The 26,388-nt window shown below is 43.0% G+C and overlaps 2 protein-coding genes across 3 annotated transcripts in view; both read left to right on the forward strand.

The window, feature by feature from the left end:
• Window positions 1-2,672, forward strand: part of qsox1 (quiescin sulfhydryl oxidase 1) — a 32,765-nt gene extending 30,093 nt beyond the window's left edge. For both annotated transcript variants that reach the window (XM_004068376.4, XM_011474572.3), the window contains exons 12-13: window positions 915-1,076; window positions 1,411-2,672. In XM_004068376.4, the coding sequence (XP_004068424.1) occupies window positions 915-1,076; window positions 1,411-2,207 (959 nt within the window). In that variant the 3' untranslated portion in view covers window positions 2,208-2,672. The remainder of the gene's footprint in view (window positions 1-914; window positions 1,077-1,410) is intronic.
• A 9,952-nt stretch (window positions 2,673-12,624) lies between these two features.
• Window positions 12,625-24,884, forward strand: lhx4 (LIM homeobox 4). Its single transcript, XM_004068377.4, has 6 exons — window positions 12,625-14,002; window positions 16,647-16,818; window positions 17,876-18,078; window positions 18,634-18,788; window positions 19,285-19,456; window positions 22,164-24,884. The coding sequence occupies exons 1-6, from the start codon at window positions 13,924-13,926 to the stop codon at window positions 22,550-22,552; spliced, it is 1,170 nt and encodes a 389-aa protein (XP_004068425.1). The 5' UTR covers window positions 12,625-13,923; the 3' UTR covers window positions 22,553-24,884.
• The last annotated feature ends 1,504 nt before the right edge of the window (window positions 24,885-26,388 follow it).

Raw genomic sequence — 26,388 nt, forward strand, 5'->3', positions numbered from 1 at the left:
GATCAGAATGGGACTGTGATGTCATTACACCGTTTACTGTACAGAGTTTATGTGCTACATTGAACAAGCAAGGCAAATAAGAATATGGTGTTTATAAAGATGCAAGAAAATAAAAGAGGAGAAAAAAGGTGAATAAAAATCAAAAACAAATCCTATAAAAATATGGAGTAAACAAGAGACAAAGGTGATAAATAACGATAAAGAGGATTGCAGCCTAAAGATTTGTTATTGCACATGACATGACACAGTATTTCAGATAATACAGTCGAATTTTTCTATTAATATTATGTTTATTTTATCCTAAGGAAGTTTGTGTGTATTTGTGTGTAGAACAAGAATCCTGTCAAAAAACAAAGTCGTTTTCTGGAAATGTTTACATTACTTGTCTGTAAGGTGAAAAAATGGAGAGAGTAACTGTCTCTGAACAACTTTTTATACATTTTTCCTTCAAGAGCTTTTCCATGATTGTTCTTTTGGCTCTTTTATAAAGAGGAGCCATAACTCTGACCTGTTCCGGATTCAGACACTTCCTAAAAACTTTGAAAGAACTTTTATTTTACTGTAGCAAGTGATAGAATTTTGGATAAAGAGCTGTGAATTACAGCAGAGAAATTAAGTAATTTATAGTCATTTTCCTAAACAAACAAACAAACAAAATCCATTTAAAAGTGATTAAAATATTTTTATATAGTTGGAGAATTAAATGGTACACAGCTTAAAAATCAACTAGAAAAGAATTTAACTGTGAAGTGGTGAAAAAAACAGATTAAAGGGGAAAGAAAATTAAATATTTGCTTTTTATTTTCTACCCATTTGTTTTGGTAAATACAGACGCACAAATGAGAACGAATTTCCTTTTCACTAGAATTATTTCTGATGCACCCTCCTTATTTTTATTGTTTATTGGGCTTAAGGTGCGCTGAGTGAAGACCCCCACTTCCCAAAGATCCAGTGGCCCCCCCCAGAGATGTGCTCCTCCTGTCATGCTGCGTCTTCAGACGGGGAGCACAGGTGGAACACCAATCGGGTTCTGTCCTTCCTCTCCTCACACTTCTCTTCCAGCCGCATCCTAAATGGTACGGCTTCACACCAATATTCCCTTTTCCCTTATCTGACATATATATTAACCCTTGTGCTATCCTATGACCCCCCCTTCCATTGAGGTGTTCTCCCTACCATGACAAAGGTGGATAAAGGTGGAAAGATTTCATGTAATCCATGGACACCAGTGAAGATCACAAATCATTGAAGAAAAAAGGTTCAGAGCTCTGTCTAGTGGGTCTAGATGACCCAACTCCCAATGGTAAAGTGCCTAGGATAGCACAAGGGTTAAAAAGAATGGTGGCCATGTTGAAAACCAAATTCTAACTTTACTGCTGGATCTTTTTTTTGCTTGTTTGTTTTTGACAGACTACCTGGAGGATGAAAGTCAGGTTCTGGAGAAACAGAGGCAAAAACATGAGCAGCAGCTCAAGTTAGTGCTTCAAAGGAAAGCCAGGGAGGCCTCAAACTCCGTAACGCTTCCTCCATCATCATCATCATCACCATCATCCCCTCTGGAAGAAGACGAGGAGGAGAAAGAGGAGGAAGAGCCTGATGACGGAGTGGCATACGAAGAAGACGAGGTTGGAGAAGAAGCAGCAGCAGTGAGAGAGATGGAGGAGAAATCCGCCAAACCAAAGCCCAAAGTGGAAGGAGGTGCTGACCATCAGCAGAGACACAAGAAACCCAGCTTTGTGGGTCTAAGGATGCGAGAGCCGCAGGAGGACATCGTGGATCTGGACTCGTTTGTGAACAAACACTTCGGGGCGAAGGTGCTTCAGTTTGCGTCCTCCAGCCTGGTGAAGCAGCGCACCCTGCAGAGGAAGGTGGAGCAGGAGCCCAGGCCCGTGTTTGGGCTCAGCTTGGAGCTGGACGCTGGTGTTGGAATGGTGGGCCTGCAGCCCATCGACCAAGACCTTCACGCCGGCTTTGGGGGCCAAACAAAGCGGCTTCAGAAACGAGAACTGGCAGGCCGATACTTTGAAGAGGGGCCGGGCCCGGGCCCAGGAGGCCGCTGGATTTCTGTGTTGAGTGTCGGCTTCTCAAAGCTGGACGTCAGCCTGTGTGTGGTTCTGTACTTCCTGTCCACCGCCTGTCTTCTGGGCATGTATCTCTTCTTCAGAAACCGCCTCAAGCGACGGCGGATTAAACTCGCTTTGCCCTAAACGCCCACGTTATGGTAGAAGTTCAGATGAGCCACGGAACACATTGTAATGCTTCTATTTCTGTTTGCTAAAAGGAGCAGGAATCCTGTTTTGGGACAGACGGCAGGAGTCAAACGACAGAAAATGAGGAGAGAAAAATGAGAGCTGCAACTTCCTGAAAAAAGTTTCCACTGTCAGAAAGTTTCCACTTCAGGGAAACTTTTCAGAAACTGCAAAAACAGGCACATAAATCTGTATTTTTGGGTTCCTGAATTTGTATTACCACTGCTAAAAGGTGCAATTAAACCCACTATGAGCTGGAATTCTTCCTTTCATTTGTACAAGTTCACTATTGTTTTCTTTCTTTTGTTGTGCCCTCAGTGGAACTGAACTTTTCCAAGGACAAGGAATGACATTGGTTTTGTTTTTGTAATTCAGAAGCTGCTTTGTGTTTAAAGATGTGATAAAAATACGTTTAAAGCTGGATGAGTAGAAAGTGCTTTATTTCAAGTGAAAAATATTTGGAAATATCAACACAAGATTAGCAGGTCTTTCACCAGAAATGAGCATTTTGGTTTTGAAATGCAGCCTTTGTCTTTCTAAAAGATTTCCTTACACCTCTGCATCCTCATAATTGACTCTCTGATCAGTAAAGACCATGATGGAGTTCTGCTGGACATCTCAACCTTTATGGTTTTCATAACATCCCTTTTAATTTCAGTGGGTTATGAAGTCCCAAATTTAAGAAACGGGTTTTACTCCCGGTCAAACGTGGCTCCCTGAAGCGGTCTCTCAGGTTGTTTGTGGTCCCAGTTGCCTGTTTTTTTCCTCCATGTTTTTTGTTTTGACCAAGACTGCGAGCGCAGAAAGCGAGGAGGAGGAGCGGACGGCACAAGTAAAAAAACCGGGGGTGGAAGGAAAAAAAGCCTGTTGCCATCTGCTGTGCAGCGCAAGCTAAATCCTAACAATTTCATTGGGATTATAGCAAGTGAGTAATCCAGCTTTCCTTTAGGACTACAGAGGAGAGATTACCCCTGAGGATTAGCTCCCTGCAGATAATAAACTTTATTAAAACGCAATCGGCTTTCATGAGGCTTCTTCCATTCTCACATACTCGGAGGTTGACAGCACCCTCAGGACCGGCGAAAACGGAAGGTGCATGGGATGGATGAGCGGGATGAAAGGCCCGGGTTTGATGCTGAGATTACAGCCCATCTGAAGGACGACTGATGCTTGATCTTGGGCTTTGTGCTCTCTGGACCATCGACTTGAATTCCCTTGACTCGTGGCCTTCACCTCCTCCACCCCGCTCCACCTGTCTGCCCCACATCCACTCTGATCAGATGGCTTTATCCACGCCGCGGGTTCCGCCTTTGAGGTTTGGTGATGCTGAAACAGTTGAGTTAAGGCAGGCGATTCTTCGCTCACACACAACTGGCTGATTAATGGCCCCTCATTAAGGCGGTGGAGCATCAAGGCCTGGCGGCGGAGGATGTGTGATTCCCTTAAGCTCTCAGATAGTCAAAACTTGAATGATGTATTAGAAATGCAAGAATAGAATAAGAAAAAGTAGATTTATTTGTGAAGCATCACTCACATTATCAGTCTAATGCCTTAAAAACAAGGTAAGATGGGTGATCTGGTCTGATTTTCCCACATTTGACCCAGGCGTCTGTCTCCCACACATCTGAAGGGTCTGAATGTTTGACTGGTGCAGGACTGGGGGCTGATGCTCCGCGCTGCTCGCTCTGACCAAACCTTTTATCAGGTGTCTTGAGCCTCAGCGAATGTTGTAATGGCTCAGACTAATGATGGGTAATGAGGAAGTTGGCAGCGATGTAATATCTGTCTGCAGTTTAGCCGAGGCCGAGGTGAACGGTTCACGCCGAGGACAGAGGCTTCAAATTCAAATCAGAACAAGCACCGAGCTGCACTTTGAATGCCTGGATTCTTCTTTTGAGAAGAACTTCAACATTGAAGCTTGAATTTTGTGAAAAGTGGAAAGAAATGAACTCAGAGGGCCTCTTGTGTTGGACGTATTTTACTTTAACAAGAGGGGTTATTAATCTTCAGACAAACCAAAGGTATGTCTGAATAAACCCGTTTTTGGAATTGAGGCCAAACTTTATTAATTTCAATCATGTTTGAAAATCTTTGGTGTTGGACCGGACGGAAAAGGAAAGAAGGGGAGAAGAGGGAGGGACGTTAGAGAGAGGGGGGGGGGTAGTGGGAAGGGGGGGATAAGACCATGAAGCAGCACAGAGCAGACAGGTTTACTGGTTGTTTATCATTACGGTAAGATTCAAATGTAGTACAAAAAGGGCGGAGCCTGTTCACACACACTCAAATGTTATAAACACACCTGCTAGCTGCAAAAATGTCCACCTGTTGACATGTACACAAAACAGATAGTGTTCACAAACGCATACTTATGCCTTAAAACCAACTAGTGTGAAATCTTTCATTCATTCAATCATGCAAACTATTAGTGCAAAGGTGAGCTAACACCTGTGCTCAGGTGAGTGTTTATGTTCTTCTAAAATGGACGGTGGAACGTGAAAAGAAGGAGGGAGAGTGCCCAGCCACCCCCACACCAAGACCCCCGCCGCAGCAGCAGCGGCAGCCTGAACCCCCCAACGCCACACGACAGCAGGCAGGGAACAACCGCCCCCCGGGCGACCAAGACCACCACCCAGGCCAGGACCAGCAGAACCGCCGCGAGGCCCCCAGAGCCAGAGAGCAGGGAAGCACGGGGGAAAGAGAGCGGCGCCCCAGCCCAACCAGGAGAGCAGCCCCCCGCCGCGCCGGGAGAGCCCAACGCAGAGCCTCACCCGAGAAGGACGCCCACAGCCCCAGACGAGCACCCCATCACCACCAGGAGTTCTGGGCATCCCCCCGCCCCAACCCCAGGTACGAGCCAGGACCCCCGAAGGGAGACCCGCTCCGTCTCCAGGCAGCCACCCACTCGGCCCACGGTTGGTCCAGGGAGGAGCAAGGCAGGGGCCAGCCGCCCTCGCCCAGGAGGGGAGCACCCCGGGGAAAAAGGGGGCCCACAAGGGGTGTTGTAAATTTGGCCCGACCAGGCTCGGCCACAGTTGGAAATTTGGCGGGGCCCAGCGCTCAGGGGCAAGGACCAGAACCCACCCCCCAGGGACACGAACAACCCCGACTCAGGTGTAATGTGAACCCCCCCTCCCCGCGCGGAGAGAGCACCACAGGGCCCAGGAAACCGGCACCCAGGGGACACTGCCGCCGCTGCCAAGGGCCCCGTACCCCCCACCAGGGAAGGGGCAGGGGACAGATGGTCCTAGGTCCCACCTTCCTTGCAAAATGTGTGTTTGTGAGGGTGTGTGTGTGTGTTTGTGTTGGAATGTATATTTTGAGGGGGGAGGGGTGTGTGTACTAAGGGGGGTGCAGTTAAAATTGGCGGGTAGGGCACTGAGGGGACATCTCCTGATTACTCACAGTGATGTCCCCTCACCCTCCCCACCAAAGGGCCTTAAATGTCTAATATGAGGTTATATGAGGAAGGGGGTAAGTTGGGGACAGCTGGTGGGCTGTCCCCCGGTGGTCAAACAGCTGTCCCCCAGCCCCCCCCCAGCATAGGGGCCAGGCCCCCCAGCCCAGGGGTCCCATCCCCGGAGGCGCCGACACCCCAGGCCCAGCACCACCCACCCCACACAGAGAGAGAGGAGCCAGAAAGCGCCGGTCCCCCGGAGCAAGCCCAGGCCCCCACCCCCAAGCGCCGGCCCTAGAAGAGCTCTGGTCAGGCCTTGACGGGACCGAGGCAGCCAACCGGCCGGGGCAACCGCCGATTGCCTCAGCGGAGACCCCGACCCGTCAACCCCCCAAGGTCCCGTACCAATAGCGGTACCAATAGCGAATGATCTACATCTGACATTTCATCCAGCTTTGCCCATTTTTCTGCAGCAGACGCCCACATCCACCCGCATCAGCAGATGTGATGAGGATATAAGATTGAGAGTAGTTTCTTCCCCATGTCGCTGTGTGACCTCTGCAGGACAGGGACGTTGAACCCGAGGCCAGTATTTTCCACGATTCCTGCTGCTAATGAACCAGATCCGGTGGGTTCTGATGACAAAACGCTTCAAGGGTGGGGTCAGTGGGAAAACAGGCAAAATGTCAGGCCTTGGGGACTGCAGCCCAACACTCTCATTCTTTTCTTCTTTCTTTAAAATGTAATGCATTTGTTACTAAAATATATACATTTTTGCAATAACATTTTAAAAGTGATTCTTGTTTGTGATTTATGATTGTGATTGATTTATTTGGGATTTTTTTTTTGTGATTTATTTCTTTGGGATTCATTCATTTTTTAAATCAAAGCTCAACAGTTTTCTCTGCAACTGAATCTAAGAGAGTCTGAGTATTTGCAGGTACTCATGTAATCTGCATTACAGCCAGAACTTACACAAAGTGTGCAATGGACCGTACTGCAAGTAAGTAGTAAGTAATGTCTATTTATATAGCACCATACACAGACAGTACAAAGGGAAAAAAATTACAAATACAGCACGGTGAAAAATACATACAATTATAAAGTCCAGTCAGGCAGCTGTGGTCCATTCAACATGAATGGAAAGCCTGATTATAAAATCAGGATTCTTGTTGGCTTTCAAAAGGGAAACAGAGTCCAGGGAATGTAAGGAAAGTGGGAGTTTATTCCACAGTCTGGGTGCCACTGCTTTAAAAGTCTCCTTGAAACAGCAAAGAAAAAAATTTGCGTACAAAAAAAGTAATTCTCAGAAAAAGAAAAGAAAATAGCCCCAAAAATACAAACTGCGTAAAGGAGCAGAACTTAGACAGTCACACCTTAGTCGTGTTTTAATGCTATTTTTTCACTCTGGAATTTCAGACTGCACTGATAATGTTGCTTCAAAAAGCCCCAATCATCATTCCTCCCCCACCTTGTTTCATCAGATGATCATCCTAAGGTTTTTGGTTTTCTGCTCACTCTCTCTCTGAAACTGAGTGTATGTGACTTTGTAAACCAGTCATGATGATGCTGCCGTTCAGGAGATTATTTGCACCACTTTTAAAAAAATCTACCTGAAGAACTTCATACCTTTAGAATAGTGGACTCTGATGGAAAATGACTTCTTACTGTGTTCTAGAAAATATCTGCTTTTCATTGTTTTCTGAATGTCCATTTCTGGCTGATGACTTTATTCTATCTTTCATCTATTTTTCAGATGGAAATTAAAAATGTTTTTTGTAGATAAATTGTTTTTAAAGAAAGTCAAATGTATTTTACTGTAGCCTTTCAGATGACCATTTTATTTAATTTAAGGGTCAAAGTGACCCAACAGTCTCTCCTAATAGCACACACGTTACTGTCTGAAACTACAAAAGAATTTAATCAAAACTTTATAAAATAAATCATAGAAATCCTCTGTTTAATCACAGCTTTGTGTTGTATCCATGAAGCTCATGTTAAAACTTTAAAAGGCCTTCATGTAAAATTAGGATATTGTGTTTTCAGTTACTATGGCGGCAATACAAACATACAATAAACACCTAAAAACTTGTGATATTAGTGGAGCTCTGGGCTGTAAATATCTGTTTGTTCCCAAAACCAAAAAGAAGATCCAGCTTTTGTCTCTTTTTCTGCAGTTTAATGATGTTTTTTGCTGAAACTCAACTCTTCTTGTTTGTTCGTTTCCTCTCTTAGCCTTTTTGTGCGACAGAGAAACGCTGCATGCAGATATACGGCTCTGTGACGAGACCCAGACTTAAGAGAAAAAACCTCCTCCTTGCTGAACTCCTGTTGTCTTCCATAAATTAGACAATGCAGAGTTTTATGGTCACTCTTCTCTCCTGTGTGCTTCAGTGTTTATTGCCCCTCTGGTATTGATATTAAAATGCAGGAGGGGCTTGATGTATTTTTCTGTCATCTCTCTTTCTGACTTTAATAATACTATAAAGCTTCCTGCTGTGGACAGAGCTGGATGAAAAGAGGTGAATAAATTATAAAAAGGAGTTTAATATATGGTGTTGGTACTGTGTGTGTATATCACAGCCAAACGTGCAGATTCTAAATATGCAGCCTTTTGAAGGTGGGAGTCAAATAGGGTCGGATCCATCTAATTTTACTGACACCCGCTCACCCCGCCCCATCATTGGTGCTTGTCTTGTCTCACTGTCAGGATGGGGGGGGGGTGCTTTCTGTGGGGATGGCCCCACAGAAATGTCACAACATCCTACATTAAGTCGAGTCCGTTCAATTCCCAGTAAAATCACGAGATACTCTAAGACCGTTCAAGTTTACACGACTCATTTTAACCGTTCGACTCATATCCTAATTTGTGGTTGACGACACGATTCATTGTCGATATTGGTTCATTTTGAACGATCCCATTTGATCCAATCAGGACATCTTTAGCCAAAAGTACAGATTTCTTCCAGATCATCAAGTTAATGAAATCTGTGTCCAAACCAACCAGTAAACTAGAATGAATGTCAAATCCATTCACATGTTAGTTTCCTAAAGTTCACCACTGTTGTTTTTCCACATCCAAAGAATCCAAAGGGAACATTCTAGAACATTCGAGACACTGGATGGTCACATGACTTTATTCACAGTCTGTCCACACATTGGACTGGAATGATGGACTGATCCGTGTTGATGACATCACACGTGTTGTCTGCTGTGATTGGTGGTTTTACATTTTAGTAAAATAAACCTACTGTACCTCAATCCAGATGGTATTTTCCAGTATTAATTGAATCGATTTATTTCCTTTTATTATGGTAAAGGTGGATTCCAGTAACAACTTGTCTCAGACAGAAAAATCTGGTTGGATGGTAAGAATATAAATCGATTCATAACTGAAGTGGGAATCATCTTAACTAGTTATTCCTTTGGTGAAACGCCAAATGTTGAAGGGTCTATATACTTTACCAAATCCTGACCCTCCCATGAAAATGCTGTTTGTAACATGTTCTTGTGGCATTTTTATGATGATGGAGGACATATAAAAAAGCTTAAAGGGCCTATATCATGCTAAAAAAAACATTTATGAGCTTTTAAGTGTATTTAAATATTCATCCTTCACAAAAAGAAACCCCAAAGTGGTATTTTGATCCATTCACGCGTTTGTGAGGATTCCTCTAAAAACCAGCTCTCTGAGCTCCAGCCCCTCCCAACCCAGACACACCCACTTTCTCTGTGTAGCCAGCGGTGATCGCCTTTTAACAAAAAATACAATGTGAACAACCATCTTTGCAAAAGTTGGGATGTTGTTTGCAGTCATGCTGCTGAGGCCGACTCTAGGATGATGTCATGAAATGGGCGGCACCCACAAGGAGAGAAAGGCGGGGCTTCAGTGATCAAGTCGTCTTACTTCTGGATTTAATAAAAAATGTGTTCTTTTGTGTACCAAAAGTAATATATTATCATATACGTTCATATCTTTTATTATAAAAGGCTTAAGAATAGCATAATATAGCCTCTTTAAACTTAAAGTGCCAAAAAGCAGCAGTAGAGACCCCTGCGCTGCATGAACTTATTTTAATTTTTCTCTCCTGTTTATCATTTACCATGACAGCTGCAACAGGCCTTCAGTAAATTAGCAGTTGCCTCGCTTGGGTCAGCTTTCCTCTCACCTTCAGTGTAGAGAACAAAAAAAAAAGACGTAAGATGAAGCTATTAGTGTTTATACAAGGAGAAATGTGTAGAAATTTGTGGGTAAACTGAAAAAAATAAATAAATGTTTCCGGTCCTGGTTTCTTGAAAGGTTCGTCTCTCTTGAGCATCCAGTCTCATCCCAAGAGATGGGATGAGACTCGAGTGCACCAGAACGAACTGGACGAGCCCCCCCATGGCCAAGAATGTAGTCACCTTATACCCTTTGAGGTGCTTTTGGGAAAGCGGGCCTTTCTGTTCTGGTTTTACTGACACTCTTTCTCCTCTAGAGCGAGCGTCAGCTTACAGGAAGTGCTCGGGTAATGAAGCTGGAAAAGGCCCAGCAGCTGTCAGTCACACGGCTGTAATTCATTCACTTGGCACTTCTCCTGTCATTGAGTCTCCTGTGAAGATCCATGGCTGCCTTTTCTTGTAAACTGTCTTTTTCTGAAATTTGAATTCTAACCATTGCTGTTGGTAAAGTAGCAGCAGAGGAGGAATCGGATATTTCTCCTGGTTTTTGTCTCATCTCTCAGACATGCTGGTTCAGCAGAGCTATCTCTGTCGGGTGAACGCCAGTTTAATCAATCTGCAAAAACCAAAGGGAATGAAGCCCCCAGGGGGGCAGCGAGGTCAACTTAAAGTAGAATTTGGAGGTCCTCTGCTTTACTGGTTCTCAAATCGAATGGACCTATTCTGATGAAATAAATTGATCATATCGAAGTTGGAAAATACCATTTGGATTGAGGTACAGTAGGTTTATTTTACCGTAAAACCGACCAATCACAGCAGACAACACACATGAGTTGTCATCAACACGGATCCGTCCATCATTCCAGTCCAACGTGTGGACAGACTGTGAATAAAGTCATGTGACCATCCAGTGTCTAGAATGTTCTAGAATGTTCCCTTTGGATTCTTTGGATGTGGAAAAACAACAGTGGTGAACTTTAGGAAACTAACATGTGAATGGATTTGACATTCATTCTAGTTTACTTGTTGGTTTGGACACAGATTTCATTTAACTTGATGATCTGGAAGAAATCCAAGAATCTGGAAAACTGTTCAGTAGCAGGAATTTCTGTCTGGAAGTTTGGATGAAGAGAATCTGGATCCACTTTAGGTCAGAGGATCGGATCATTTAAAATAAATCAATATTGACCATGAATTGTATCCCCAAATACAAATTATGATCTCAATTGAATCGTTAAATTAAATCGTTTTATCCCAAGTTGTCACTTCTAAATAATACTGATAATGTTTACAGAACATTTTGTGGTTTTCCCTATAAACAAAGACGCATCTTGAATCCAAACCTGAAGCAGTCAGCCTCAAATCTGCTTCCTGGAGTCCAATGAGGCCCTCACCGCGTCATCTCAGTGGGAAGGGGTCAGGTTCAATCAGAGAATTGGAAAATATCATTTCTGACAGGAATAGATTTCGTTTGTTCAAACAATCTCTCCTACTAATTACCCAAATGGACAGGAGCTGTCAGGAGACAATAACTATTCCCTAATAGAATTTGCCCCCCAAGTGCAATTTAATTTTCTCCTCGGTGCTCCCTCCTCGGGTTTCCTCCTCGCCTTCCTGCCTCTCCCTCTCTCTGCTCTGGAGGCAAAAGCTTGGGGACTCTCGCTGCCATCCCTGCGAGGCTGTTTTCTCCCTGGAAGCCGGAGAGAAGCGGGGACCTGCTGCTGTTCCTCTGCGAACCCTGAGCACATCCTGCGGAAAAAAGGAGGAGGAGGAGGAGGAGGGAAAGGAGGTGGGAGGAGAGAGGCAACAAAATCAGCCATGATTAGGTAGGTCTGCGCGATGCCTACTGGTTCATCACGCATGTGGTAAAGTTCTGAGATGTGAATTTAAATAACTTCAATAACGAGCCTAAGAGGCCAAACAAATGTTGCACCAATGTGAGCGCAGATTTTTCGTTCCGGCTTGGATACGCGGGTCCAAATGCGCGCACACTGGAGCCCCGGGCTCTGTCAAACGTTCTGATTTGTCTGGTTGCGCGCGCAGTAGGGCCGCGTGGCGTCTTTAGGGCGTGCGGATGAAGGCGCAGTGTGTGTCTGGCTCAGTCAGACGGATCTGTGAATCGCGGATGTCAATGAACTGGTCCACTGAAATATTAGATCTAATTAGAGGTGGCTGGGTCAGCGCTGGTGGCAAAGGAGTCGCCCCCCGCTTGAAATATTGCCCAATAGCTGCTTCTCAACAAATTATTTCTCCTTTCGTCTCTGCGAGTATGAACCCAAACCTTTGAAATGATAGTTTTCCTCGTCAAATGATGAAATACAGGCCAAATCATTTGGCATGCAAGCAGTGACTGTTTCTGACCTTACAGATCAGTGGGGAGGTTTTTAATTCTAAAAAAGATGTCGTTTCTTGGACATGTCGTTTTGAAGATGAAAAAATAATCTGCATCCCATCATTATATGTCCCACATGTGCGTGCGCGCATCTGATCTCTTTCAGCTTTTTACATCCGTCAATTATTGTAATTGTGTTGCCCTTTTCTGACGAGTTAAGAGCATTTTTATCTGCGTTTTTTTCAGGGCAGCTTAAGGGGCCTCGATTACAACAATCAGAGTAATTGAAAAGTGAACTGGGTTGAATGATTTGGAGCGGGAAGGTGTGGAATGGAAATAAAATAGTGGGGGGACGCACTGATGAAGGCTGAAGAAGAGGAGAACCTCGTGGCAAAACGGCTACCTTGAAATCTGGAGTGGAATACACCTGTCGTCGTTTTAATCAGCTTGATGCGTTTTTACAAAATAAAATCCTAAGAATAGCTGCTGTGGGATTGAGAGTCTTGGTTTTATAATACCATAAAAGAATAAGTCCATATAGGAAACACGGTTGGCTTTGGATAAGGTAAATGGAATAAATCATGGCTGCAATTCTAGACATTTTTCATTTTATTAATGACAAAAAAGACAAGAATTCACTCTGGTGTGACCCATATTTGCGCTGCGTAAATCCGGAGAATCTGAGCGGAATCTGTTCCAAACGATTTTTTAATGCAAAAAAAACCCTTTGTTTTTATCAAATTGGCTAAATAATCCAGATGCGCCGTGACGTGCGCGTGCGCTTGTGTTTGGATCTGCAGACTGACTTGATGCAACAGCTTGTTTTGGAGGCGGCACAGCCTCGACAAACAGACTGCGCGCTTTTCTTTCCCTGCCTGAAGTAAATTGGAAGCGAAGATGGAGTTCATCTGGTCTGAACTTGCAGGCCTCCGGAGGGAATATGTTCCCGGCGAGTTCAGCCTCAGACGACGGGCTGCAAAATGAAGAGTGTCAGGAAGACTGCGCGTGGACTCCTAATCTTCATTCCTGTTTCTGCGCGGTCAGGAAGCGCGCACAGATGATGCTGACCCCGAATGTGTCAGAGAAAATGTTCCTTTCAGCTCCATCTGTTCAATTCTACAGGAAATGTAGCTTTAAAATGAGTCAAATTGACCTTTTTGGCCTTTTACTTGAAATGCCTTATTACTTCACCCGCTCACACATCAAAGTCTCACTCTGCACTTTGAGAACTGATTAAGGAAAAACCATCAGGGCCGCACAGACAGGACCTCAGACGATCCTCATTTTCCGACCTCTCCTCCTCCCCTCCGGATCGGCTCCTGCTGGCCCGGGGCCCCTCGTGAAGCCACTGCAGTGAGCTATTTCTGGTCTCCGTGAGCACGGTTCCCCCTCTCCTGAGACAGTTTTCATGGCCCACGTTCGACGCCTCTCCTCCTCTCCTTTCTCATCGTCGCCTGCACACCTATCCAGGATGCTTTCCGCCTCTGGGGCTTCCCCTTCTTGCGCTCCGATTGGCTCCATGTGAGGCTCTGGCGCGGTGACGTCATGCCCCACCGCCCCTGCAGCGCTGAATGGACCAAGCAGCCTTCTGATCCACTCCAAAAACAGCTCAGCACGGCGCGGCGCCGCACGGCACGGACATCCCTCTGGAAACGGAGGAATAATAGGGATTTGAGCCCACAGTGTGCAGGGTGGACACAGGCCTCAGCACCTTTTTTTGTTTTTAGCCCCCATACAGGGCAGGCCGGAGGAGTGGCGCGCGCGTCTGTATCCCGGTTTGGATCACAATGATGCAAAGTGCGGCGGTCCTGCCGACAGAGAGTCCCGTGAAGAGTTTACCGGAGATTCTCGGAGTGCCACTGCAACGTAAGACACCTTTCTGTCCTCCCCGCGTTTCTGCTGAGTGTCTGGCGGGAGCCGCGCGCGCTGTGGGGGTTTGCAGCATGGAGAGGGATTTATAAACGGGGAGACATTGAGGTGAAGAGACGGAAGTCCTGCAGGCCGGTGATGTGTCATGCTGTGAACACGCGGGCATCAAAAGTAGCTTTAGATGACCTTTTCCCGCCTTCTTCTGTCCCATTTAGCAGCCAATCGTCCTGACTGAGAACAACAAACGGCGCCATTTGATCCAGTCATATTGAATAAAATCAAAAGAATCATTTCTCTCTGTACTTTCATGTTCTCTGAGCTGTTAATTTGCAAACGAGCCTTCTTGGTCAGGAGATCAGACGCAGTTGTCATCATCAGCCATCAGACAAACGCTCTCTGACTTTGACTGACACTCATTGTTGGGTCAAATTAAAGGCCTCAGACGTTCAATTGGATCAGACAGCAGGCCTCAAACAAGTGCAACAATTACCAGGACTTGTTCAAATAAAGATTTCCAAGAGGTCATTACTGCGGATTTAGCAGCAAAGGTGAGAAATTCTTCACATCTGTTTGCTGTTTGTTAATCTGTGGGCAGCTGATGTTCGTCCTCTGACCTCATTATTCACCGGAAGGTTTGAATGTACAGATGGAAAAGAATCCACAGACACTGACAACCACGAGACTAAAATATTGATTTTAGAAAACACTGACTTCAAAAGATTAGAGAATATTCACAATTGCTTTAGTCAAATTTCATGTTTGCAAAATAATTCTGAATTGTATTGTTGTTGTTTCTTATGGAGGCTGCACAAATATGTGCCCAGCTCGTTCCAATCTGCACGTGCAGTCAGATTACTCGTCAATTTTAGATGCTGGATTCAGATTCTGCCACTCAGTCCCTGCAGCGCCGGGATTCATCGAGCCTGGATTATTTCAGGAATCAAACCGTACGGACCCCCCGACTCAGAACACCCGCATCCCAAACCAGAGGTGCGTTTATTCTCCAAAGGAGCAGCAGATGCTGCAGCCGGGTCTGAGCGCGTGCGCCTCCGCCACGTGAGCTGACGGGAGCGACGATGAGGAGTGGAGAGGTGGCAGCCGATAATCAGATAGGAAGGAGACCTCCCGAATCCACGCGCTCCTCTCCCCACACACGCGTGTGCGCGCACCCTGCACGCTGCCAATCCACGCGCTGCCAAGAATCGTGCTGCTGTCCTTTCAGCACCACTCCTCTCCGCCTCCCGAGCAGGCGCGTGGCTCCGGATGCCTCTCCGTCTGCGAAGGCCGGAGCTCGGATTCCCGCTCCCGCCCTTTCTCCTGTCTTCTGCGGCTCGCGCCAGTCCAGTTCCGCGGGTCTGCTCTTCCCGCCGCTGCAGTCACACCGAAACACCGGGACGTTTTCCGCAGCTTCAGCAATTTCATTTGAAAAACATGGACGGAGAGTCAGAATGGAGGGTTTTTCCCCACAGTTAAATGTAAATTTATCTTCGTATTTTAAAAATAAAAATCACATTTTAATGATAATTTATTACGATTTAAAAAAATATTTTCTCCAATTAAAAAAAGAAAGCTGTGTTTTTTTGGGGCGGGAAGGATCTTGACTTGCAGGCTGCAAAAACCTAAATTAAATATGATAACTGTAACGTGATTATTGACAGAGGATTTCATGCTGTGGACCCACAGTGAACAGCCACGTGGGTTTTCACACATTTAGTTTTATTATAATTATTTGTATGTCGTTGATTGACATGGTGCATGCTTATTTAGTTCAGAAAATAACTGGAGTTAATATTATTTTTTATGTATATTAATTTATTTAGGATTTTTACAACTAACCATATTTTTTATTTTTATAATTTAGGTGACAAAGAAATTTCTCTGTGAACGATTTTTGAAAAGGGCTTTTATTTTGAAGGCTATTTAAAATAATGAAAAAATAAAACATAGAGCTAATAGAGCCTACAGAAGAGATTATACGGTGACTTTTTAGGTTTGAAATCCTGCTGGACTTTTTTTTCTTTTTTCAATTACAAAGACATCAGGTGTAATCTGGCTTTGACCTGATTTCCATCCGGGAGCTTTTCACCCAAAGGCGCTGGTTGTCACCATGATGTCCATAAAATCATTAAGAGATTAATTAAGGTGGATGGAAGAGGCAAACGAAATTAAGACGGAGAAGAAAATCAATTTTTCGTCAGAGAAGATTTTTTTCCTCAGCAGACTGTCAGGACCTTGGACAGTGACGGACACGTGAACCAACCAGCGCGCGCTTTATTTGTTTTTATCAATAGAAAAAATGGAGCACTTTGATTAGATAAAAACGAAAATAAGTGAAATATATACTAAAACACAGTGAAAACCCACAAGATCCGGAATCTGCTACAACCACGGGTATAATTCTTAAGAGAATTTCTGAAATATTTACGCAATAGAAAATAAAATAAAACAAAAATTGTTGTGTAAATAGAAAACAGCAAAATCACACCTGGTTTTGTCATATTTCCTTTTAGTAAAATACTTTAGCTAAAACCATCTAAACGTTTATTAGACAAATGGAAATAAAGAAGCCCCCAAAATCCTTGGCGTCATTTGTTTCCTGGCATCTCCGTGACCTCCGTCTTGCTCTGGTTTCTCCTGGCAGAGATCCCTCAGTGCGCAGGCTGCAGTCAGCACATCCTGGACAAGTTCATCCTGAAGGTGCTGGACAGACACTGGCACTCCAAGTGCCTCAAATGCGCAGACTGCCAGACTCCGCTTGCGGACAAATGCTTCTCCCGCGCAGGCAGCGTCTACTGCAAAGAGGACTTCTTCAAGTAAGAGCGCCTCTTCACTCCTAGAGACATTGACTCCACTTCTTCTGTAGATCTAAAAGAATAAACACCTTCAGTAAAAACAACAACAACAACTTTGTAATTTACTTTAATTTTACACAATAAAACTACAATGAATTCTATATTTTATTTGTCAATATATATATATTAAATTCTTTTTAAGAAACTAGGATAGAAAATCAGATTAAAATATTTGGACTAATTTCTCACCTAAAATATCAGCATGAAGTTGTCTTTACATTCATGCTTGCTGTTTAATACTGATCATTTCTTTGCCTTCATTTATGCTGTAAATGCAAACCTCTTTTTACTTTACAACCCTTTGAGCAGTGTAGGTTTTTTTTTGTTCTGTTATTGGATTTTAAGGGCATGACGGGTTAAAACTGCCTTTGATTTTCATCCAAAACAGAATCAGCAGATCTGGGCTTTTTACTAAATCTAGTTTGAAATGTTTTACTTCTCAGAGCTTGAATAGAACCAAAAGCGCTCTAGAATCTAACCGTATTATCTGTGACCATGGGGGGGCAACAAGGTTTTTCCCTTTTGGCATTCTGCGATTCTTGAAGGCGGAATGAAAAACATAAAACCTGCCATTCTTTGGTCTGTGTGGTCTGCAGGCTTCACCCTCTCCTGTTTTTTTCCGTTGGTTGGCCCTGTGATTTAAAGCCTCTCCCGACTCGGTGTTTTATTGGTTTTCCTCTGGGTGTTTTATTGTGAGCACTTCTCCTCCTGCTCCTCTTCAACCTCTTCAGCTTTTAGAAAGCCCATCTGTAAACACATAATCATGCAAACACGCACAAACTTCAGGCCGACACAGTTCATGCAGAGCAATGGCCCTGTCTTTCCTTCCGGTTAAGAGAAATCTATCATCTCCATCGTGCACAGAAGCTTTTCCTCCTCTGAACGTTAATAACTTACATTAGCTTTAAAAATGTGTCATCATTTGGAGCCAAGAAGAAAATGGCAGCATTAGAATGTTAGCTATCTGTGCAGCCATGGTGGTTTGCTCTACTTTCTGGGTTCTTCATGTTTCCTGCAGGCGTTTTGGAACAAAATGTGCATCGTGCCAACAGGGCATCCCTCCGACGCAGGTGGTGCGGAAGGCCCAGGACTTTGTGTACCACCTTCATTGCTTCGCTTGCATCATGTGCAGCAGGCAACTCGCCACGGGGGACGAGTTTTACCTGATGGAGGACGGTAGGCTGGTGTGCAAGGTGGATTACGAAACCGCAAAACAAAACGGTGAGTGTGTGTGGAAAATGTTTTAAAAACGAGCCTGAAATGCACCACATGGAGATGAAACAGGACAGAGTTACATATCTGGTCACATTAATAGTAACGACAACAAATTTCTATCTATGTGATTCAGTGCTGAGAGGCTGAGACTTCACTTTACTGCATCAGAATTGCAAAAGAGCTCCATAGATCAAGCTGTATGCACTCATCAATGCAATGAAATAACTTCTGACTGTGGATCGTTGGTGTTTGTCGTTCGTGTGTGTGTGTGTGTGTGTTGTCTCTGTCCCTCCCTTCCCTCTGAGATTTCCATGCATCTCTGATTGATTATGTAAAGTGAGCCGATGCACTTATATGGTGCGGCTCCAGTAGCTCCATTTCTATGCCACTGAGTAGATTTATGTCCTCCACTGTGGGAGTGGGACAGATGCACAAGGACGATAATACACTCCACTGCATGACCACTTACTTCTTGAACACACACACATGCTCTCCATACAAAGGCAGCATTTGGTGAGGTTTCAAATGTAAAATAAAAGTCAAAAATGTTTTTTTTTCCAGACGATTCCGAGGCAGGAACCAAGCGGCCCAGGACCACCATCACAGCCAAGCAGCTGGAGACCCTCAAAAGTGCCTACAAGAACTCGCCAAAGCCAGCACGCCACGTCAGGGAACAGCTGTCCTCGGAGACGGGACTCGACATGAGGGTGGTGCAGGTGGAGACTTTCTACCTTTTTGTGGGAGAAGAGCAAAAACAGTCAGTTTCTGTTAACTGATAATAGCTATGAGAAAACTTTCACCACACTTCTATTTTTGATGCTCCTTCAAACTTAAAACACAGAGTTTTCAGTGTTTCTGTTTCAATTCAGCTTCATTTGTGGCCTTTATTCTTTAAATCTGGAAAAAAAGAACATTTTAATCTGAAAATGAACAAATATTTTGAATTTGTCATGACAATGATAACATTTTGGTTAAAAAAGCTAAATCAAAATTGTAAACCACACAACAGAAATAGAATTACAGTTTTAGAACACAAAACAAAAACAAAAGTTTTTGCTTTTTAAGACATTGTGTTGTAATTCGATTGACTAAATCTTAATTTTAGTTTTTATTATAAATCACTCCAACAGAAAAATCTGTTTTGTGTCAAACTAAAGAGTTTTTAGAGCTGAGGTCAGAGCATTTTAATCATTATTTCTGTGTGTGTTTCAGGTTTGGTTCCAGAACCGGCGAGCGAAGGAAAAGCGTCTTAAGAAAGACGCAGGACGCCATCGCTGGACTCAGTTTTATAAAAGTGTCAAGCGCAGCCGAGGAGGAGCCAAAGTGGAGAAGGAGAGCTCGGCGGATGACGCAGGACTCAGCGACAGTGAACTCAGCTTCAGAGGTTAGTTTGACTTCTTTTCTGAAATGACATCAGAGGAAAGAAGTTGTTAAATTTACATTTTCTGCTGCTGGATTGAGGGATTCCTACAACAAACCGGGCTTTCTCCATCAATGGCAATCCTCTCTCGCAAATTCAAGATGTCGTTCTCGATCCCCATTTTCCCTGCAGATGCCTCATGCTTCTGTTTGTCTTCTTGATGGAGCTTATTGGAAATGAGGGAGAGGACTTAGAAGGATGCAAATGGCATTTCAGACATCCTTTTGTTATTTAATATTTGCAGCCCTCATTTTGGATGGTCATAAAAGTCTCCTAGCCACTTTAAAACTGAAGGCTGTTTTTATGAGAAATGAAAACTGGTGACAGAAACTCCATAAAGCACGTGAGGCTTTTAGTCAATTAGAGAGAAAGCGCTCTGGGTCTTTGTTGTTACTGAATCGATGAAACAAACATTTTGTGCTGCAGTCACTAGAATATAGAAAAAAATAGTGAAAATACACAATTTACTTTTATTTGATTACCGTATTTTCCGGACTATAAGTCGCCCTTTTTTTCATAGTTTGGCAAGGGGTGCGACTTATACTCCGCAGCGACTTATTTTAGAAATAAATTGAAATAAATACATTGTTAACCCTCCTGTTAAGTTCATTTGTGAGGAACAGAGATGATGTTCCTGGGTCAATTTGATGTATGAGGTATGTTAAGTGTTAAGAGGATGTTAAGTGACTCAGAGAATCAGCAAACCTTTTTTTTACAGTAAGATCTTGAAGGCTAACAACATAATATTGTATTTTCCAATGATTTCATAGATTCAGAAATGCAATAAAAATGACAACTGTTTCTACAAATACAGGATGAAAACAGAGTATTAGTTGGACAATGATGCTTCATGAAAGGAATAAATAAATAAGTATGAGAAAGAATTACTGTGAAATTATGAGATAAACAGTCTGCTATGATTGTGTCATATAAGTTTGTGCAAGTTATTACTTTTTGGTCCCAGATTTTGTCAAATAAATTTCCTGTCAAAATGCGACTTATAGTCCAGTGCGACTTATCTGTGTTTTTTTCTACTTTATAATGCATTTTTGGGCTGGTGCGACTTATACTCCGGAGCGACTTATAGTCCGAAAAATACGGTAATCAGTTAAGTATTAACATAGATGCAGCACTTTGTCTCATTTCCAGCACTTTACCTAACAGATGAGATGTGAAAGGAAAAAAATTAAGTTTTTTTTCAATTGTTTATTTCAAGCAATCAAATAGGAATAATACACAAAAACAATACAATCAGCAGTTATACATTCATACAATAACTAATCAAATTTTGGATAATTAGACATATTAATAAATATTGCTTGAAAGGGAGTGGAATGAAGCGGACTTATATAATCCCACCCCGTTATACTATAACCATTTTATGTATGAAACGTTGCTTTGGAGAGAACTGAGGCCCACAGTTGAGTCTGCCCTCATTTCCCATCAACTAAAAAAACATCCGTAGTAACAACATTTACTATTGAACTTCTGCAAAAAGTTGCACAGTAATTTAAGATAAAAAAAAGGAAAATACTTAAAAGCATTTATCTTGACAAGGATTTTTAACCAGCAAAAGATTAAGGAGTAACAAGGATGTTACAGCCTTTGCCACAATCATAAAAAAGAACAAGATGAGGCGTTTCCAAGACTCAAAGGTGGAATTTGGACTCACCAATCAGACTTCCTTTCAATTCCTCCAGATGAGGAAATATTTTGACAAAGAAATGAGACCAGAAGAAGGGAGGGAACAAAATCCGGTTTAGAGGCAATAATTGGAGCATACCAGCAAATAAAAAAATATTATTATTATTATTTCAAAAGCCTCATTTCATGTCAGAAAAACACAACTTTATCCGTTAAAAAAAGTGGTAAAAGGAAATGTCCATCACTGCTTCAGATGAAGAATGGTATTGAATGTGTGCTTTAGGTCAGCATGATATGCAGAAAACCTGTGATATTATGTATGTTTCACTGCAACACTTTAATTTAAATAAGAGTTAACCTTCGACCACATAGGAGGCGAATATTCAACATAAAAGAGCTCCATCCGATTGGTCAACAACGTGAAGCCGTCCATCCGATTGGTCAAATGCATAACTGGATTTATTTGATTCGTGAAACACTTTAAACTTTCATTAAATTGCTAAAACAATCTTATGGCAGCTTGCAGGTAACCACTTATTGCAATTTCTGCCGTCGTTTGCGATATGCGTGTTGCACAGCTTGATAACGATAAATTTATGATTTACTGTGCAGGGCTAGTGTGCGTTAACTCAGTCTTCTACCACATCACTGAAATGGAGAGAAGTGAACTGGAAAAATCTTGTGCGTATTCGTCTTTACTACTCCTTCAACTCAAAGCAAACAATCTGCAGAGAAGATGAGCAAATTCAAGAAAAAATGGGACAAATGGACTTATATAAGAACTCTCTGGTCGTTGCATGACCAGACAGACAGACAGACAGACAGACAGACTAAAATTAAATTAAGTAAAAAATCGTGAAATAGCTTCAAAATGAATAAATGCATTAAAATCCTAATTCCCAGACTGCATCATCCACAGACAGTTTCAAACCAACCAAGCAGTGACTGCATTGTCACTGCTCCGTGTGCTGCAAAGCATGATGGGTGCTCAGGTGCTGTGTACTGACAGATGCTGTCTCCTCTGCAGACGACCAAGTCCTGTCAGACCTGGGTCACACCAACGGGTTGTACGGGAGTGTGGGTGACGTGACCAGCGGCGGCGTCCTGAACGGAGGCTTCTCTGTGGACGCGGCGGGACAACCCTTCCATGACATCAGAGCGGGAAGCCCTTACGGTCTCCCACACTCTCCGTCCTCCATCACCTCCCTGCCTGGCCACACCCCTCTCCTCAACAGCCTGGGCTTTAACATGGACGCTCTCGTGGCGCAGGGGGGGCCGGGTGGCGTGGGACAGGCTCTGAGGGCCATGGCAGGAGGCCCCACGTCAGACCTCTCCACAGGCAGCAGTACTGGATACCCTGACTTTCCCACCAGCCCAGCATCGTGGCTGGATGAGATGGACCATTCCCAGTTTTGAGGCTTGAGACTAAAAAAAGTTCAAATAAAAAAATAAAAACCGCCAGGAGGATCCACCTGGAGACAGAAGATTTTCTAAAACCTTTCTTTGTATTTCCCTCCAAGACTTTTGTGGCCATGCTTGAAGAGGAGAACAGAGAAAAGTTTGGCTCCCGGTCCTTCAGTGAGGTAACAACGAGATGTGCAAACCAGACAAAAGCAGCGAACAACACTTCCTCAGACTGTTCAGTCTCCACAACATCATTAGATTTACCTGACATCTCTTTTCTTCATTTCATTCATTTCCCTTTGTGAGCAGCGGAAGCTCACAGGAAAAATAAGAAAATCAGACAACCAGTGTCCAAAAAAGACAAGATTAGGGCTCCGATCTGCTATTGAGTTGGACTGCTGTTTGGTGAATTCAGAGCCTTTTCATTGGCAATGCACTTTACTCTCCTCTTCTTATTCTGAGGAGGGAGACATATGCACAAGGCAAAAACACAGTGTTTCATGGAGAGAAATGTGAAAGAGCTGTGGCACAAGTGTGACTTTTGAAACATGTTGATCTTTTTTTAATCATGAAACGCAGCGAAGCCGAAAGGAAGTAGATGGTCATCCCTACAAGGTCTCTGCAGAAATCTGGGTCTGGGTTTGTTCAAGCAGACGGTATAGTGTCGGTTAGAAAGCTGTTAGCACATCAGAGCTCATGGGTCACTTCCCTGCAACCACTATGTTTAAAGTCCCACTCTGATCATCTTTTTATCTATTGTAAAAGCCTCCCAGTGCTCTTTCAATTGTGATCATGCCATTTTTTAAGGCAAAATCAAAAGAACTATTGTTTTCTAGGACATAGTTTCTGCAGAACAGCAGTAGTTCTTTAGAAATTTGCCTCTGAGTTGTGGGCAGGACCTTTGGTGCGGCCCCACTTCCCTTCCCCGTTGAACAGCGTGGCGGAGCAGGAAGCTTGCGGCCCCCCGCCCATCGTGTTTTCTAAAACAGCATTTTTTACGTCTGCTCCTGATTCACAACAGTTTGAAGAAAGAAATACTCAGAAATACAACTCTAAGCTTATTTTTCATCGTCTATCATAAAAAAAATGCAGCAATAACCTGTTAGAAACACCCTTTTCATCAGAGTGGGGATGTAAATGACGCATCACCATCTTTTCAGTGCAGAGGAGTGTGACTTTGAGAGTTTTCTGTTTACATGGCTAAAAGTAAATCTGACCACCAAGTGTCAGAAACAACAAAAGGATTTGGTTCTGACTCTCTTCAGTCAGAGGCAGCCTTCTTTCAAAGATCTTCTCAGTCCAGCAGCTCTGGCTTTGCCTGCAATCAATCTCCTTCCTGACCCCACATGTGCTGTCTGTCTGCCCCCCCGCTGCCGTGTCAGAGGGATTACTGCATCCGGGCCTGATCCGGGCCTGATCCGGGCCTGATCCGGGCCTGATCCGGGCCTGATCCGGGCCTGATCCGGGCCTGATCCGGGCCTGATCCTTCATGTGTGTTTCACATTTAGAGCGCCATCAACTGCACTTGGAGATGAACACAACAGCTGAAACAAACAAATCCTTCACTGTCACAGATTCTTATGAAGCGTTTGTTCTGGAAGTTTGAGAAAAGCAGCGAGTGTTTTCATTTTTACAGGAATTCAGTTCTTGTAAGTCATCCCTCAGAGTTTACGTCACTTTTTCATTAGCAGCTTGAAAAGACATCAGAGTTATTCTTTGTTATAAAGATTCAAGTTAAAATGGAAATTCTTATTATTTAGCCACATAAACCTTCATGGCATGACCTAAATAAATAAGACACACTTTTTTGATTCAGTACAACTTTATTTTGATCAGTATTACACTGTGTCAACACTTTTTGCTTTGTATTTACAAAAAAAACTCAAAATGAAGACCAAATTCAGAAAAATGATTAGATTCTGGTACAAAAACTTCCCTTAGTTATCATTTTATTGTTTGTGTTTCTTGGGTCACCGCTGTTGCTTACATTCATAAAGGACACACCAGGTAAATAAAACCAGATTGATTTGAATTGCATCACAGAACCAGCTCATTTTATCATCCAGCTCTTTTTTTCACTGTTGGTTCAGAAACAAACTGTCTCCAGGTTTTGCTTTGTTACATCCGTGTTGCTGCAGCATCGAATGGTTGTAAATTTTGTACAGTTTAAAAAAAAACGTGTTGATTGTCTTGTTTCATGAGTGCTATTTATTATTGCCATGTGTCTTTGAAAAAGATGTAAAGAGAGCACTGAATTTATTCATTTATGCCTTCTGTGTAATGTTATGAACTATGTACAGTCAAATCTATATGAGGAAAATAAAGCTGACATGTCTTTGGGTTACCTTGGGCCGCTCTTCTCTCTCGTGAGCTCGGCTCGCAGTGATGAATGTGAGACTTAAGATTTTCTGTTTCGCTTTAGTTTCAATGTATCAAAAGAAAAATGTGAGCAGTTGGTGTTTTTATTATTTTGCCTTATTGAAATACTCTTAGGGCCAGTTATCCCACAAATTCATTTACCCATTGAGAGCATTTACCACACACTTAGGCCTCTATTCAATTGTGGAGATCCATTTAGTACCACCAACAGACAGTGGTCAGTTGGTTAACAGTGATTGATGTCGTTTTCCTCTCTCGCTTTCAGGGTGGGGTGACAAGAAAGATGCATGGAGAGGAACAATGAGAAGGGAAAGATGGGAGGGAAGGGAAGCAAGTGCAGAAACAGATGTCCTGCTGCTGCTGCTGCTGCTGCTGCTGCTGTTCTGCTGCTGCTGCTGCTGCTGCTGCTGCTGCTGTTACCCTTAATCCCTGAGCTAGTAACTAATTCTATAGTGCTTTGTTAAATAGGAGGAAATGTGCTTTATAGTCAGGCAAAGCGGGACCAAATCAGATCTTTTCGGCCTGTACGTCATGTCAAATCCATCTGTTTTAGAATATTAGTCCATTGTTTTCTTATTCGGACCAACAACAAATACGACTAATGCACCACCTTTCTCCCTTTTCTCTGTATTTTAGAATTAGAACTACACTAAAGACATGAAGTCCCTTTGATTATTATTGATTTACAGTTCATTTTTAAGAAAATAAAAGCACAGAATGCTCAGATAATATTTTTACAGGCTAAGTTAAGGAATCTGGTTGGAAGTGTTAAAAATGTGTTTCTGACAATTTTATTATTTATCATATTTTCAGCTCTGATAGGGAAAACAATGAAAGTCTTAGAAATGCTGCAAAGCCATGAAGTGATAGCAAGAGTATTGACCAGAGCTGCAAACGGAGGAGAATGTAATCCTGAAGAAATCTGATCAAAGAAGCAACTATTGAAACAGACACAGTGAAAGATTCTCTACTGTTTTGTAAATTCCATCAAACGAATTATGTGCTGTAACACCTTTAGTACCATTTTGCAAAAAATACAGAGACAAATCGTTTCAGCCTGAAAAGTCAACCATGTGATTGTATTACAAAACTTTGGGATGTTGACATTTCAGATTTGAAGGCCTGAAAACAGGTTTGGCTCCACAAACTGCAGTCTGGACACTGTTTTAGCAGATTCTGCAACCCTTTTTTATCCTAATTCTGGATTTATTTCCTTCATCAATGTGTTGGCTAACTATTTACAATGACACAATGTACATTTGTATCAATCACTTCTATGCAGAAATTCAGAACATTTGACTGAAATCAAGCCAGAAACCCAAACTTCAGTCTGATTGATTCCTTTGTTTCTGCATTATCAAAGCAAAAAAAGCAAGCTCACAGCTCAGTTTGGAGTTTGCACATTTTATTAAAATGGCACAAATTGAGCTGATTTTTATTTAAGCATTGATTGGTTGGGCATGGACATT

The sequence above is a fragment of the Oryzias latipes genome, chromosome 4, assembly GCF_002234675.1.
Source record: "Oryzias latipes chromosome 4, ASM223467v1".
In the NCBI taxonomy this organism is placed as follows: Eukaryota; Metazoa; Chordata; class Actinopteri; order Beloniformes; family Adrianichthyidae; genus Oryzias; species Oryzias latipes.

Bases quoted from the DNA above. Each gene is read 5' to 3' on its own strand.
- lhx4 (XM_004068377.4), top strand. From the start codon at position 13,924: ATGATGCAAAGTGCGGCGGTCCTGCCGACAGAGAGTCCCGTGAAGAGT. The intron at 14,003-16,646 runs GTAAGACACCTT...TTCTCCTGGCAG, and splicing joins TCTCGGAGTGCCACTGCAAC to AGATCCCTCAGTGCGCAGGC. The intron at 19,457-22,163 runs GTTAGTTTGACT...TCTCCTCTGCAG, and splicing joins CAGTGAACTCAGCTTCAGAG to ACGACCAAGTCCTGTCAGAC.